Source organism: Gossypium raimondii, chromosome 12 (genome assembly GCF_025698545.1).
Source record: "Gossypium raimondii isolate GPD5lz chromosome 12, ASM2569854v1, whole genome shotgun sequence".
NCBI classification, from domain to species: Eukaryota; Viridiplantae; Streptophyta; class Magnoliopsida; order Malvales; family Malvaceae; genus Gossypium; species Gossypium raimondii.
Genome location: NC_068576.1, coordinates 55,744,044 through 55,761,255, shown reverse-complemented (window position 1 = coordinate 55,761,255; position 17,212 = coordinate 55,744,044). Strand labels below are relative to the sequence as shown.

Genomic DNA, 17,212 nt, shown 5'->3' with positions numbered 1-17,212 from the left:
AGAGCTTTTCATATTATTAAAGTACATTATTGTCTTTTACTATATATTATTAATCCTAAACTTAATTATCGAGCTAAGCTCAAGCTCAAATTTGTATATAAAAATTGATAAAAGAACTTAATCGAGCTCAAACCGAATATTGAACTTTATATTTAACTCGACTCAATTACACCCATATGTAAGCAAAAGGTTCGAGTGACTAAAGAGCTAACCATAAGAGAAGATCAAATTTAACAGAGACGAGCGGTGATCCACTTTCTATATACAATACAAGACTTAAAAGAGACTAATCGTCATCTTCAGCATCAATTACCATTCTACGTCTCCTTCTATCGATGGAGGCTTCCACAATCACTGCATCATCTCCTGAATCAGCCAACTCATCTTCTACTTGCTCTTCTACTTGCTGATCTGCCGACTCCATCTCGATATTCTCAGGTGAAGGATTTACAGCTTCTGATGTGCCTTCTTTGCTATCATGGTGAAATGTGACATCCATCTCAGTAAACTGGTTGTTTTCATCCCTAAGAAAAAGAATAATAATAATAATAATAAAACAAGAGTTATGCTCTAATTGAGATCACTTTACCCTAAAGAGTATTTGCTCACATGTTAGTAGCCAGAAAAAATTCACTTTTCTCTCTTTTTTTTAATCAACAGATTCACTTTGCTGGATAATATTATGCAAACACTATATTATAAAGATGAACTCTTGATGAGGTGGAATGCTTACCTTTCAGTTACATCATTTGCAACTACAGCTCCAGAGATTTTGTACCTCTCCCCAGTAGCTACTGCAGCAAGCTTCTCATTCTTTGACTTCGAAGGGAGCTTTCTGGTTTTCCTATGATTAACAGATAAAATTATTGATACAACAGAAAAGAAATATACAGCAAACTCTCTTGAAATTTATGTGTTGCTTATTATGAGCAATATATATTTGCTTGAAATTAAAAGAGAAATGCAGAATTACAAAACATGAATATTTGCTTGCTTTTTATTCCATATCTATTGGATTTTCTGTGGAAACTGGTCATTACGAAGTATTCCATGCCTATTGCATTAATACGGAAACTGGTCATTAGCAAGCTTACTCTAAAAGCTCTGTTTAATCAAATAGAAGGTTTTATTGCCAAACAATGTTAGACATCGGAAGGTCCAAATTATTACAATATCAAGGTCCAGAATTTTAAATTACTTTCCCTTTTGCTTGTGTGAGTGTAATGAATGCTGCATTCGTGAAGGAGTATCGAGTTTGTGCGTGTGATAGTTTGAGAGTGAGATAATTACTTGAAAACAGAGCTTAGAGTTTCATCATCGTCGTCATCTGATGCTTCTCTTTCCATGTTCTGTCCTGGAAATTCTTGATTGAACAATCCGCCATTATCCTTCTTTCTGCTTCCAAAAAGTTCGAAGGTAAAAATGAATGTTAATAACTATTTGTACTCCTATTGATCTCACTTGGCATACAAAAATCAGATTCACTTCTGAAATCTATTGTTAGTTTTGATGGAATTGGCTGGTTAGGTTTTCATCTCCAGAGAATTTTTGGCATAAAAACAACTATTTGTACTAGCATTGGCAGCAAAGAAACAGACAATATTAAACTGGACATGCTGTATTAAATCCAGCAAATTTTGTATGGCTAAAGTTATGCTGAGTTTATAATGCTGAAGGTTAACCATTCATCTCTGACGTAACTGCAACTAGCAGGTAGAAAGCATTGAAAACATGCTAATAGGAAATTGACAGAAGTTCATAAAACAATGGAGCCATGAAAATTGAATGATTTAATGCACTAAATAACAGATAAATAGATAAGCGTGTAGATACCTGTTCTTAAATGATAGCAATGTCTCATTGTCAGAGTCATGCATTTCATTTGCAGATAAATCATTTAGTTCCTCATCCCTCAAACGCATGTTTTCTTCAGACTTTTTCTGCCTAGGAACATATAAACCGAGTTGCTTGAGTTTGCGTGAAACTTGGGCAGCAGTAAACTTATTATCAGCATCCAATGCATTTGCGATCATGTAACTACATCTCTTATGGTCTTTAAATCTGCATAGAATACCAAATTGCCATTTCCTTATCACGAATGTAAACAGCCATTCAATAGTACTTAATGTTCATCTTTATTTGGGCATATATAGTTTCTCTTTTATTTTTTGATGTAAGAATCAATACTAGGGCAGGAAATTAAAAATAGAATAACATACAAAAACAAATTAATTCACTCTAATTGGAAACAAGAATATAGGAAGAATACTAGTAAACTGATACTCACTGCTCAAATAGATCTTTAATCATTGCCTCCTGATCCTTGCTAAAGGCAGAGACTCTTTTCCTGGTGTTCCTGTTTAGAACAATAGAACATAACTTGAAGGTAAATATAACAGATTCATGCCAGAAAAAATGCTTTCTGTCATTCCTGCATGTTCAAAGCTGTAACTTCAAGAATAGAACACCACATTGTTGCATCAAAAGTTGTTCCTGAAACTCTTTTAGAGTAAATTGACTATAACAAGGAGCAATGATAACAGATACAGAAATACTTACAGAGGTTGCCTCTGTGAACTTCCTTCTAAATTATTTGAATCATTAAGAGTGCTTCCACCCCCTTGTTGATCAGAACTGGAAGTGAAATTTCTACCATCATTCCTTATCCTTTTCTTTGGTGCAACTTTAAGTCCTAACTGTTTAAGCTTGTTTGAAACTTGAGCAGGCAAAACTCCACCAGAAGGATCTAGGGAATCCGCAATAAGACGGCTACAGTTTGGCTGATCTTTGAACCTGCAACAAAAAATTTCCAAAGCAGAAAAAGTGCAAACTAACTTCAGAAACTCCTGAAAGGATGTAATAAGTTTGGTGGAAAGCAAGCATTTAATTTGTGCACCATGAAAGATACCAATGATCATCCAAGATCACATGCTTTTACTTTCAATGGGGCAAGTAGATGCATCATATCTTTGAAGAAAAGGGAAGATCTAAGTGAAAAGGCTTGTCAGAGAGACAACAGGATCGAAACAAACTTACTCCTCATAGAGATCCTTGAGTTTTGCCTCCATATCATCATTGAAAACAAACCTTCTGTTTCTTTCATAAATCTTTTCAGATTCATTTTCCAAGGAGTTTTCCCCACTGCACCAGCCAAATACACCAATTAAGCGGTTTCTCAATCAGTCATCTGAGTTTAGAAATTATGGCCAGTTCATATTGTTAATTCAGATGGCATACCCTTCATTTCTAAAAAGGTAAGGCCATTTTAATGCACCATTCTTATTATAATTGAAATACCAAAGTATCCTTGTACAATTAAATTAAAAATATATAAGAAAAATTAGGACCCAGGCAAGAAAAAAACCCGTAAGACTTGAAAATAAGCTGACATCAAACGCAAGTTGAATTCATGACTCTTCCACTAGTAAGCTAGCATATGTAAGCCAAATAAACTAAATTGCAAAATCTTACTTCTGATGTCCGATGTCATGAGCGATTACAACATCAGCTTCATCGTCACCCAGTGCATCTGCTATGCTTCTGCGAACCCATTCATTGGCCGCCTCTGAGGACTTAACTTCTGTATTTCCTGGAACACTATCCTGATTTCTGTTTCCTTTCTTCAAATGGCCAAGCTCGTGTAATAAATATTCAGCATTGATGTAATGGCATTCTCTCCGTGTCTTCCAAAAGAGAATTTCAATAAAAAGAAGGGGCTGGTGCTTCATTTTCTTTAGCATTTTTCTGACTAAACTAGTAATAAAGACAACAATATCTGCATGGTCCTCACTTGGAGACAACTTCTGCTCTTCTAGTATGTCATAGAATGTTACAAGGAGTGACAACTGCAAAAAATTGTACAAAATTAAATATATATTAGGTCTTCTCCATAGTCTTTCTCTGTATATGTATAAAAAGAATGCAGGGTTAAGTTTTGACCTGATAAAGCATTGGAGCAAGCTCAAGGTCATCAGTTATCTTCCGCAACAAGCCTATAATGTATTGATTTGTATTACTTGAATTGCTCCTATAAAATTTAAGTAACCAGCACAAATTTTGTATAAAGCTGCAGTTTGCAAAAGCTGAAATGAGACTAGAAACTTTAAAATCAACTTCATTAACAGCAGCTGCTTGTTCATCGTCAGAAGAATCATCAGTACAGCAACAAAGATTATCATCAGCATGCCCAGGTGCATTATCATCAACCTGTGGCACATCTCCAGGGCTTCCCATCTTTGTCTCAGATGTTCCTAGCCCATCAACCAATGGAGAAGTATTAGTATCTTCTTTCAGACCAGATGCCACCTTCATTGGGCTTTCCTGTTCTCCCACATATTCTGCTGGTCGTTCACAAACTGAGGAACCATCCACATCAGGTGCAGCAGCATGGTCTTCAAACTGTTTACTTTTGGTAACAGTTTCACTCGCTGCTTTCTTCTTCTTTCCCTTCCTTGATTTTCTAGAAACCTTAATCACGTAATTTACATTTCAGTGCACATAACAGAGAAGGATAAGAGAAGAAAATTTTTCAAATTGATGCAAAGAAAAACTAGAAATTCATAGGAGTGAAGCATGCTTTAAAATCAATCTAGATCTTACGCACAAAAAGGCATGCACACAGGGAGAGAAGTGAGAGGAAATAAAGGTGCATGATAAAATCAAAGGACTTCTTCATAGAATTTAACTATAGAAGGAAAAAGGATAGAGAAATATTTCATGCTAAAGAAAGAAAACTTCGTTAATTGCATGTTAGTAGTTAGAGAATACTTGAGTCAGATACACGACATAACCCAATAGCTCAGTAATCATTACCTACTAAGTTCTTAAAGACCGTCAATCCATGCTGTCATTATAGCAGATAACCACTTTAAGGGACCAAAACTATAAAGAAATCACTTTTCCTGATTGACAACTGACAGCAAATCTAGCAAATTGTTTAACAATGATTGCATATTTTGCAGTTGTGAGTCTTCCATGTGCCAATGCAGGTCATGCAGCCAAGGTCATTTATCTGCTAAGCTATGGCGTAACAGTGTATATCCACAGGGAAATTTAAAGCCTAACATACCCTTAATAAGCCACGTGCTTGAAGATTCTCCATGAGTTGCATAATTACATGCATCATTTCTACCAAATCTGCAAGATCACTGATAAATATAATTATCAGCAATAGCAAAATACTCAAGCAACCATGAAACATTTCTTTTTTTCTTTTTGTTCATGAAACATTTCTTTTTAATACACAATGCAAAAATTAATTTGCCCAAGTTAAAAAGTTCCTTTGTATCTACAACAATTTTTAGCTGATAGTCGCTATCTTCCCCTTTTTGAACAGTCCTCAAAAGATTATAAACTTGATTAAAAGGCAAAAGAATTTACAGATCAGAGCGACATATACCTATTGAACACGTGGTGGTTACCTCATCGCTCAATGAATAAAAAGGACATAAATGCATATAAAACATGAAACATGAGGGGTGGGGGAGGATCAAACCAAGAAGATTGTAGCCTTTCTCAAAAGCAAGTATATTAAATAACTAGGAATAGCTTAAGAAGTCAAAAATTTAAAGCTAAGGTTAATGAAATGGTAACAAACACAATTGTCAATTTCAACGCTAGTTTCTGAGATTGAGAAGAAAACCTTTTGGGTTGCTTGCGAGAGTTGAACATTTTGATTTGATTCAGAATGAACTGGGTCATTCCTTGGTCCGTCTGATCATAAAATAGCTTGTAAAGAAGGATGCGAGCTGTCAGAGGCTCCTTAGAATCTTCTGGAAATAATTTAAGCACTAAATTACACATTCGAATCTGCATTTAGAAAACAAAGAAGGGGAAATATTAAATAGGGTAGCACATAAGCAGATCAGTAAACTCAAACAAGTTAGTAGCTTTTCAAAAAGGTGAACTAAAGTCCCATGACAAGGTAAGAACTGTTCTCAAAATCCCCATAAAAGAAGAATTGTCCGTATCTGAAAGATGATTAATTTTCCTCAATTAATATGTACGCAAATGTTTAGCTTTTTAAGCATAAGAGATGGCAAATACATTTGTAGATGTACATTAGCTTGCAAGTGCAGAGGAGAAAGACAAAAGGACTAGTTGACATAACAATATCCAATTCAACAATAAACAAACTTAAAAGCCTATGAAATGATAATTGATAAAAGTACACATACCATATTTTTCAAAAGAGAACTTGCTGCAGATAGAAACTTGTAATCATTAGTTTCCTTCAAGCCTTCAAGTGCATTACGCCAACTTGAAATCACAAGTTGGAACATTGATTCATTCATTGATGCTGCAATTGGTCCACATACGTCACCTTGGAAAAATGAGTCATCAGCACAGTTATCAGCAGAAGCTTCAGATGCAGCATTTCCGTCACTTGGCTATTAAAGGGCATCATGTCCAGTGCAACAAAAGTGATTAGTATAATGAAGCCAGCAACTATGACCAAAAGAAGGAACATATCAAACTACTGTTAAGGTTTTACATCTAGACAGTAACTAATCTTGACTTTCAATAAGGTTACAACCACATTACTTGTTTGGGCAGAAAAGGCTGCAACAAGACCAATTTCAGAGTTTCAAGAGGAGACTACATGTATTATTCAAGGAAGGTTAACACCAAAAACTTAATAAACTTCAGGGGTCAATAGGTATAAAATGAAACACATCAAACATAGGCATCAAGAACTGAATAAACTTCAGGAGAAATATAGTGTCCCTTGGCAATATTTATTCAGAGTTAATTGTGTCCATTACCCCATTTTGGAAACAAACCACTAACCAACCATTAACAAAGAGGAAACTTCAGGTCTGTTAAACCATTCACATCACTCTTTTAATTTATCAGTCAAACCTTCAACAACCAAGAAAATGCACTTGAAAGCATCCAATTAAACTCCCCATTCAATAGTTAACCAAAAATAATAATCTCTAGCAATGCCCCTCTAAAACTAAAACTTTAAGGTGTGTTTGGATATGAAAGAGGAAACAGGAAAACAGGTAGAATGACAGCAGAAACATTTCATATTTACCCTGTTGTTGAAGTGGAGAATTAACAAGAGGCCCAGCATTGCAGAATTTAACTATGATGTTATATTCTTAAATCCTTCCAATTTGATACATTGTAAGAAGTACGAAAATTAGTTCCAAGGAAGTTGATTCAGCTACACTTCCCAATACTTAAAGCTTTAAACATAACTTTTAATACATACATGCAACAAAAGTAAGCAATTAACAGCTTTAGATTATGAAGAGTGTACTCCAGGAATGAATAATATAACAACCTATGATGATTCACTTGTAAAAGACAATTAATAGATGAAAACATGCATCTATCAATTACTGCAAGTTTGTCTGAGGATCTAGGGTGTCTACAGGAAAACAAGTAAAACTTGGAGTATTCCTCACCTTCGAGGCCAAACACTTGTGATACTGAAAAGAAGTAACAAACTCAGCAACCTTAAAGAAAACAATTATGTCACCCTTCTGAACTGTGTGATGTTCCTTCTCAATATCCTCACGAACAGATTTCATAAATACTGACATGCATTGAGTTTGCATTTAATTATCCACAAGAACATGAAGAATAAGGGAAAGAAAGGGAAAAAAACAGGATAGGGGGTAGGGTGGGTCAACAAAACAAGCAGGTATTTCAATTTCAAACTGTGTACCATTGTAGCCTCCAGAAAGGAACTGGTTCACAAAATCATGAAGCAATGCCAGAATATTTTTCCTCATTAAAGGTAGATCACCATGTCCTGTTGAAATCCCATGGCCACCATGAGATTTAAGCAGAGTATTTTGAGAAGCATAATTAGGATTTCCCTTGACCACTACTGTAGAGCCACCCTGTCAGATAAAACATGATTAGTTAAATTTATTAATGCAGCACCTGCTTAGTATCAAAACATCAATGACAATGATACTACATACCACAGTGAACCGTGTAAAAGTTCCACTGAACTGTGAATGACGATTGGTATGCTGGAGTCTTGAAACCCTTCTTTTCTTTGCTTCCTCTTCCATGATGGACTTAAGATCATCAATGCAAGCCTTGGCATCTCCACCCTCCTATCATACAGAGGTCATTAGAAACAAGAACGTGGAAAAGTAAATTGCATTAATCAACTTCTTACTCAGATGATTAGACAAGAATAAAGAGAAACAAACCTCAGAACGCTTCAAATGAGCTTTGGCAAGTAACTCTGGGTCTTGACCCATAAATATGTAATGGAAAATATCCAACAAAAGCAAGTTATCCTGACGAAGATAGCCACGAGAACCACCAATCTGCTGAGTTATAACAATAATTAAATCCATCACATTCTCACGGAACAGAAGTTCAAGAAATCTGTCTCTCAGTGATAAAAATTGGCCAGCCTTTTGTAGAGATGAAATATCTTGGATGGAAAGAATGTTGCGAAACAAGGTTAACACCAGCTGGACCAATTTCCAGTCATCCTCCGTGAACAATTCACTGAAATTGAAGAGATTAAACATTTAGGCTGATGACAGCATAATGAATACAAGGAAATTTGATCGCACGGATGATTTAAATGTAAATGAAAAGATGAACATCCTATATAACAGCATCCAATGTGCTTAACTAGAACTTAGATTCTTAAGGTTTCATAAACAGTTAAACTCATTTGTTTTTGTTGATCAACAAATTGGGCAGTTTCTCAAACAATATATTATTCTTTTCTTTCTTTTTCCAGCACCTTAATTTAAGCAGGCAGTTAAAGGGCCTATTGGTAAAAGAAGAAAAAGAAATCATGCTTACCATTCCAAATTTTCAAGTGGACCTTCAAGAAGGGAAACTATAACAGCAACAGCATCACTGCTTGTGAGAGAAAACTTCATATTCCAAAGATACTCTATCTGTTGAGGGATATCACTAGAGGAAGGCTCGATAGGCATTGACAGAAAAACTAAAACTTTCACTGGGAAATGCGAAAAGAAAAAGAACGTAAATATTCACCAATTTAGCATTTACTACATTTTTTTGGCTTAAATGGCCAAAAAAAAACCTTTAACATCAAATTTTACATACCAGCATTTAGCACCAAATTCCGATCATGTTGGCAATGTTCAATGATCGGAATCAAGTCCTTTGAAACTATATTCCATCTACAAACTTGCTTAAATACTTCTCGCGTTTCTGGATTGTCCCGTCTTAAAAATCTCAGTAAGTCCTTCAAAGCATCTGCCGGTAAGTTATTTGAAACAAGATTAGTGGAATCCAATTTATATTCCCTGAATACAAAAGGAATAAATCAAAGAAAAAACCACTTCAATAAAGGCAAATGAGACTACCCAGACAATGCTCCCCCTTTGTGTAGACCATCTGTTTCGTTGTTTCATCTTCTTCGAGGATGCCGAGACTAGCACAGATACTTGATAAGCCCTCCATGTCCATTTTTACAAGGAAAGTAAGGTTTAAAATGGTAATTTGGGGAGAACCTGGTAGAAACTAGTGTTTTGAGTGATAGAGAAATCAGATCTGAGAAAATTTGGGAAGAATAATGATACCTCTAACAAGACTTCTGCTAGAGAAATTGGAAGATGAAAATCGTTGAAGGAAAAAAAAATATTACTGATGGAAGGTCGATCGATTAGGGCTCTTGTGGCGCCAATTGAGATGCAAATTTTCCCGCCTCTTTTTATTTTTTGGATATAGGATCAGTTGATGCTGTGGTCTAGGGGAAATATGATGGGGTTCCGGCATGCAAGTGACGTGGAGTGGATTAACATTTAACAAGAACAAACTGGATAATAAGAACGGCCCTGACCTCCTCCAGTCATGAGCCGCTTATTAGGCCCGTTACTTTTGTACTATTCTTAAATTTCTAGATTAAAATTAAAATAAAATGATAATGGTGATAATAATATTAGGCTATTAGTTAAAATGATAATAGTGATAATAAAATTTCTAGATATGAATTTATTGACTCTTTATACAAGTATTAGTTAAAATCATTTTATATTGTTTTAATAATTTTTTAAAAAGTTTGTGCCATTGGTTAATATTTCTTTAATAAAATTGTGCTATTAGATACTAAATAATATTTTAATGAAATGAATTATATGTATAAATGTTTATAATGAACTATATGTATAAATGATTATGAATCTCAAGTTCGTTCCTTAAAATATATTTTTCTTACTAAAATCAAAAGTCTAAGGAACGAACTTGAGATTCATAATCATTTATACATATAGTTCATTATAAACATTTATACATATAATTCATTTCAGCTATGATTTAATTGTTAAATAAATAACTTATAAATATATTTTATATAGTTTTTTTTCCATTTATATCGTGATCGTAACATAATTGTATGCGTGATAATTATAATTTCAATTTGAATCGGCTTTAGGTCGTCTCTGTGAATACCGATTATATCCAGCCAATTTAATGGATTGAATTAATTTGTATCATTTCATGTTTGTTTCTAGGTTATTTTATTTGGATAACAAGTTTCAAACTTTGCAGGTGAAAAAACATACCAGGAAATCTCAAAGCAAACAGAAAAGTGAAAAACCCAGAATAAATAAGACAATACAGGCTAAAACAAAAGGGTCCTATCAATCATATGACCTGAAGGAAAGCTACAAAAAACCTAACTCGAATGCTCTTCTTCGCTGTGATCGCTTGAAATACTAATAATTTGCACGAAGATAATCAGTCGAATGGATTCTCTCCCATTAATCTTCAGCCTCTTACACTTTGCAGACCTGAATGTTGTGAGTGGACTGGAATCGCCAGATGGGCTGTCTGCCACTTTGAACAAGTGCCACCTCTTCTCCCTTCTTCACCATTCCTTGCTTCTGCAGATCAATCATATTAGTTCTAGTATGGTATATAAAGAACCGGATGGTCGATGCACGTAACAGCACCAAGGTGCAGTATGATCAAATTAACCAAGCTCTATATGGTAATGAAGGATTAGAATTGTACGTATAAATCTTGCTATCCAATGGCATGCATCCTATGTTAAAGGTAATAAACTATCCTTTATGCAAGCATTTCAAAGTTGGTTTGGTTGTCATGAAAAATCCTTGGTATGGAAAGCAAGAAAAATTTTGATCAGAACAATCTGATTTAAGTTTTGATCCAAAAGCCCACAAGCATCAATGCGGGTCCATTATCAAAATAATACGTGAAGGTTTTGAATATTTTAAACTGGATACCTCAAAACAACCACTTGAATGTATTGTCCAAAATAAACATGAATGAACTGATGAATGAACAACTACACCAATAATTAACGACCAATGGAAGGGGATTTCCATAATAAAATTTATGGTAACATCTTACCTGCAGTAATTCTAAAGCATTCTTAAAGGTTTCCTCGGCATCATCAGAGAACTCCATGTATATAGGGCATACTCCTTGATACAAAGCCAATCTTTGTTGTATCCTTTTCCTGCATGGCCGTTAAAGTCTTGTCAGTTAAACATTCGAGATCACAGCCCAGTAATGGTAGTCTGGTAGATATTCATTTTGGCCATACACTACTAGACAACCATTGCACTTGTGAGTTAGATATTGTCACCTTTCTGGATTAATATTCTTTTATCAAATCAAACCTCAAATGGATAGACATAACATGTCATAGTACAAGACAAACTGGACAGAAAGCTAAAAGCATGGTCCCAACCCCTCATTTGCCACTCCCCACCCCACCCACCCAGAGAGAGATATTTAACTTTCTGTTATGTCTATCCATTTGAGGTTTGATTTGATGAAGAAATATTTAACTGAGATTAAACAATGGAAACAATTTTTGGATTCAGGATCGGGTGAAACTCACTCGTTAGTGAAGGCAAAAATAGTGCCAGAAGGACGATAATGGCTAAGTAATATAGCCATGAAGCCAGTTCTAGTGAAGACAACAGTGGAGATTCCAAGAGTGTTTGACATCATAGTTGCATGATATGCAAACATCTCACTCATATGGTTCTACAATGAAGTAGTAAATCCAGTCAGAACTGATAGTTGACAAAGAAAAAGAAAGCATTAAGAATACTGACCAAGAAGCAAAGAAAAAATGGAAGCTTAAAAAGCCTATAGAAAGTGCATGAAGTATATTAAGTGACCTTAAAAGCTTGACCGAGATTAGGTGGCATTTCACCACCAGATATGGTTGCTTCAGTTCGTAGAGCAACTGTATGCATCACTTTAACAGCTTTCAATGGGAACCTGCAAGAAAGTGAAATCTATTTAGATTGAATTTAGGTGGAGTAATTTACATATACTGTACATACAAGTAACTGCTCAGGACAGTCAAGAGTAAAGATAAAGCAAGCTGGCACATTCAATATACCAATTTATATGTCTGAAGGAAATTTGCTAAGTTGATATTCAGGTATTTTTTACCTTCACAAACTAGGATCCAAGGATATTCAATAAACCTTCCAGATTACCTCAAGGGAAGTTTCTAAACTAAACTATAACATAGATCATTATATATTAGCATGAGAAAATTGAAATCCTTACCTAATTTTAATGGAAAATTTAATAGAAAAGGGGGGTATGAAGAGGAATAAGTTAAAATAAAATTCTAAAATGCAATGGAAGTAACTTCCTGACTTACTTTCCATGAGCTGTTTCTCCAGAAAGCATGACAGCATCGGCACCCTCTCGAACAGCAATGGCAATGTCAGATACCTCTGCTCTAGTTGGTGTTGGATGAACAATCATGCTTTCAAGCATATTGGTTGCCACAATAACAGCTTTCCCCATGCTTCGACATGTTCTAATTATCTCTTCCTACATTTTACACAAAGTAGAGTTCTGAATTTATAAATAAACACAATTTCATTTCTTTACTAGTTTAGAAAACATGTTTGATGATTCAACTAAACCCAGTCTTTACAGTTAAATAAAAATAAATAAATAAATAAAAACTAAACCAACCTGCAACAAAGGAACCTCCTCGATAGGAAGCTCTGCACCAAGATCTCCTCTTGCAACCATTGCCTAAAATAAAAGAACATGCATTACTTCTTAAACAGCATATACATCACTGAAGTGGTAATAACTGGACTTTAATTCAAATCAAACTATCTTCCAGACTCCCAGAGATCTCCCCATCACAGTAAAGAAGATCAAGATAGTAACTAGAAGTAACAGCTAAACGACAAAGTCAAAGATGCTACCTAATATTTGAAACGAATAGCCTCATAATAATTAGCATCAATTTTCCTGAATCAAAGATTTTCTTTTTCAGCAAAGATAGAACTAAAAAGCATTAAATAACCAGTAAACTACCTATCCCTTTCTATGTATAAATAACCCTAAAATTATCTGCATTAAATATTCATGGAAAAGATTTAAGGGATCACCCCATCCGATGCTGTTATAATTGAATGCAAATTTGGAATAGAGTCTGCACTTTCAATTTTAACGATAACATGAATGTCTGCATCACAACCTGCCAAAAGTGAGGGAAAAAAATCATTAGTGGAGAACTTAAAACATATACCAAGTCTACAGTTATTATTTCATGAAAAAAACTAAAGATAACTTACTCTGCAGATAATTCTTCAACTCATGAACAACCTGAGCATCTTTAACAAACGAAACAGCATAAAAGTCAACTTTGTTGTCTACTCCAAATTTTATGTCATCCCAGTCCTTTTCTGCAGTAGACCAATGGAAATAATTAATCCATTGCTCCTCTCAATCCCTCAACTGTGTAAAGGGAGAGTAAGACAAAGAAGAGGAGGAAAGTGGAAAATCTACAAAGCAACAGAAATTACAACAAATAAAATTCAAGGACCAACCAGTAATAGAAGGCAGTGTAGCACTTTTTCCTCGGACATTTAAATGCCTCCTAGACTTGAGCTCACCACCATCAACTACTTCACACTTCACTGAATCCTCTGTCTTAGACTTCACCACTAATGACATCATACCACCTACATCACAAATCAAAAGTCCGAGGAGTATAAATCAACAAGTCAAAAAAAAAATGTTTCCAGAGATATTTCTAGTGCTTTGTGTTCATAGTAGTCAAGATTGAACTAGAACACCAAATTCTCGTTTGATAATGAAAGGGTATACATTAGCCTAGAAATAAAATATAGAGATGATTGTATACTACTAAGTATAGTTTTACTCAATCAAACAACTTAGGTAAATAAAACAAAAAGCTTCCTCTTTAATGCTAAAGGTTTCCTTGGTGACTTGCAAAAGACCCAAGAAAGTAAGAACTGCATCTACATAGTCATAGTTGCATTTTCGTTAAAATATCTTGTTCACTTCTCATGTTTCTGTTTTGGCAGAGGACAGACCTAACAAAACACCAGGTTACCCCTAGCTAAATGATATATGCAGTGAAAACTGAAAACCTAATAATTCATTTCTAGATCATTAAATTCTTTCTTCAGCAAATCATCTGAAGACCATGCTACATATTTGTAATCTTACACTATTAACAATTGAATCATAAAACTTCATATTTTCAGATTAAAGGGAAAAGATGAATAAAAAAGTATACATTTATAACTGAGCAGCATTTTACTTGAAAAGATTGATATAACTTTGTAACATGCATGCTGGCAACCAATTTCATGGGGGAGGGGGACTGAGATTAACAACCATATAAACGATATAAAAATCATGGTAGCATACCATCAACAAGAAGCATGTCACCCACTTCTACATCATTAACAAAATCATCATAGTTGACACTGACACAATCAGGTGTCCCAACCCCTCTCCGAATTGTAAAAGTGAATTCCTGCCCAGTTGTTAATGTAATTGGTTGAGGCAAGTCGCCACTCCTAACCTCAGGACCCTGATAAACAGAACCAAATAATCATAAGAACAGAATGAATGAATATTTCAAAAAAAGGACTAGAATTATCAGAGAAATTTACATAATATCAGTTGTTTATTGTTGCCAACATCACTATGTCCAACCAATTATAATGACTTTACACAGTAAAATACCAAACTCATTGACTCAAGCAACCTGAAATAATGGCTTTACACAGTAAAACATAATGAAATTAAGGGAAACTTGCCTTGGTGTCAAGCATGATTGCAATGGTGTTGTCTTTGGATTGTGCATTATATTCCTTCACTAAATCAATAACTTTCTGATGAGATGCATGGTCTCCATGAGACATATTCAGACGAGCAACATTCATTCCCGTCTCGGCCAATTTCCATATCATTTCTCTTGTGTTTGTTGAAGGACCAATAGTGCAAACAATCTTCGTTTTACGTCTAACAACAGGTTTGGACCACATAGCCACCGATGTGTCACCTACTTGCTGAATCCCCCTTAATTGCTCATATTGCTCCTCCCTCTGAGGAAAAGGAGAAAAAAGGAATGAAAGGTTACAGCATATAAGCAATGATTTCCAACAATTTTTCTCTGCAGGTGTCCATGAAAAGTTCTTTGATTATAGATATAATGGCAATTAAAATCATACTGACAATGTCATGCAACTGCAATGCCCTCAAACTATAGAGAAAAGAAACCCAAAACTTAAAATTTCAAGTGAGCTAAGACAAATAATTCAGACTTCCTCAATTTAACCACAAAACTAAAATTGTTATAAACTTCAAGGCTCCATTTCTTTTACTGTAAGTGAGGAAACAAGTGCATATCATGCCACTATTCTACATACTTTATGTTAGACCCGCAATATTAGTCACCAACACTAAGAAATTACACAAACAGGACATAAATACATAAATGTCTCAAAATCTAGATAATACAATTTATTACCATATAAAAAATTTCTAAGAACATAAAATACGAATTGCTTGTGACATGGCAAACTACATGAATACAACACAGATACACAAATTGCTTTTATGTCATTCATTTTTTCCGTAGTATCCTTGCACAAATATAACCCACAGAAAACCAAACACTGGCTTGTAACAATATCTCACCGGGAAACTTTGAGTTGAGTCCTAACTTTTTTTTTTTTTCTGATGGTTTGGTCTCTATTTGTAAACGCAGACTACGCATTAGTGTCAGACTGTCAATGATGCCATGACATCGGTACACAATGGCTAGCAGATTTCGAATTTCACCTTTTTAGCTACGGATGATGCAAATTTCAATAATAATAGGATAATTCATTTTCCACAGACTAAAAAGAACCTCATGCAACTTTACCACGCTCCATAGTATCACTACATTAATATAATTAAAGCGTAATGCTTTCTTAGCTCCTAACTATATACAAAAACATAAAGTAAGATTTAGAAAAAAGGTCGACTCATATTATTTTCCTTTTTCGCGTTCTTTTCAAACAACAAAACACAAAAACAAAGAGTTCGATCAATACAGTTCCTAGCGGCACAAACCTCAGGCACATCCTCCGGCGATACGGGAATAATTTCAGGTTCGGCGCGTACGGCTCTCTTAGCGGTAATCCGAGAGTTCTTCCCGAGCACGACTCTCTTGTTCTTCTTCTCGTCCAGTGCCAGCACTTTAGAACCGAAGCTCGCAGGCTTAAGCTTGACAGCTCGCTCTTGAACGGATCCAGTGCCCTGGCTCAAGAATGAGCCGTGGATCGATCTAGTGGCCACCACTTGAGCCATTTGCTAAAAATGAGAGGGATAAGAGAGGAAACGGAAACGTGTAACGGAAGAGGAAGGTAGCGAAATGGCGAGGGATTTTTTTTTTATTGGCTTTTATGAAGGAAATTGGAGATTGGAGAAATCGCCGCTAAATTTGGCGCAAGGTGGAAGCTAAGGACTTTAAAAGGAGGCTGCTGAAAAACCAAAGGAGCTTTGTGCTTAGTTTGTATCGAAATAGTACGGAGTTTTCTTTTTTATAAAATTAGCCCCCGAATTATGTCATTTTTTCTACCTAGGTATTTAAAGTTATTTTTATGAAATTAGCCCCAAACTAATTTCATCTTATTTTACTTAAAAAATTAACTCCATCCAATAAGAACATATTAGTCATGTTTTTATTAATTTTTATCGTGCTTTGAATAAAATAAGACCTAATTAATAGTTTAGGTATCACTTTTGATAATAATAAAAAAGGTGCCTATATGCAAAACAAAGTATATCTTAGGGGCTAATTTGGATTTTATCCTTTTTCAATCATCTCCGTTTTGCTCTACAACTGTGGTTTAAAACAGTTGAGAATTTGGAGTTTGAATCACTGAATTATTGGATACCCTCAAACGACGTCGCTGGCGTGTTATACTGTTGC

At 34.9% G+C, this 17,212-nt stretch overlaps 2 protein-coding genes across 3 annotated transcripts; both read right to left on the bottom strand.

The window, feature by feature from the left end:
• Positions 1-117: 117 nt before the first annotated feature.
• On the bottom strand, positions 118-9,719 carry LOC105765487 (uncharacterized). Of its 2 annotated transcripts, none has more exons than XM_012584610.2 (19): positions 9,324-9,719; positions 9,061-9,213; positions 8,791-8,950; positions 8,178-8,484; positions 7,941-8,078; positions 7,679-7,856; positions 7,416-7,546; positions 6,177-6,389; positions 5,642-5,808; positions 5,069-5,147; positions 3,940-4,467; positions 3,472-3,845; positions 3,037-3,141; positions 2,560-2,793; positions 2,288-2,356; positions 1,834-2,061; positions 1,291-1,395; positions 734-844; positions 118-473 (listed from the first exon to the last, which is right to left on the bottom strand). In XM_012584610.2, the coding sequence occupies exons 1-19, from the start codon at positions 9,424-9,426 to the stop codon at positions 287-289; spliced, it is 3,570 nt and encodes a 1,189-aa protein (XP_012440064.1). In that variant the 5' UTR covers positions 9,427-9,719; the 3' UTR covers positions 118-286. The 2 variants fall into 2 exon arrangements, with proteins under 2 accessions (XP_012440064.1, XP_052480616.1); XM_052624656.1 differs by having other exon boundaries at positions 118-524; positions 9,324-9,711.
• Positions 9,720-10,547: 828 nt separating this feature from the next.
• On the bottom strand, positions 10,548-16,759 carry LOC105765485 (plastidial pyruvate kinase 2). The gene is made up of 12 exons (XM_012584608.2): positions 16,351-16,759; positions 15,048-15,335; positions 14,653-14,818; positions 13,803-13,937; positions 13,548-13,658; positions 13,362-13,450; positions 12,934-12,996; positions 12,611-12,786; positions 12,114-12,216; positions 11,828-11,976; positions 11,332-11,440; positions 10,548-10,841 (listed from the first exon to the last, which is right to left on the bottom strand). Exons 1-12 carry the CDS (start codon positions 16,585-16,587, stop codon positions 10,734-10,736), a joined length of 1,734 nt encoding a protein of 577 aa, XP_012440062.1. The 5' UTR covers positions 16,588-16,759; the 3' UTR covers positions 10,548-10,733.
• Positions 16,760-17,212: the final 453 nt, after the last annotated feature.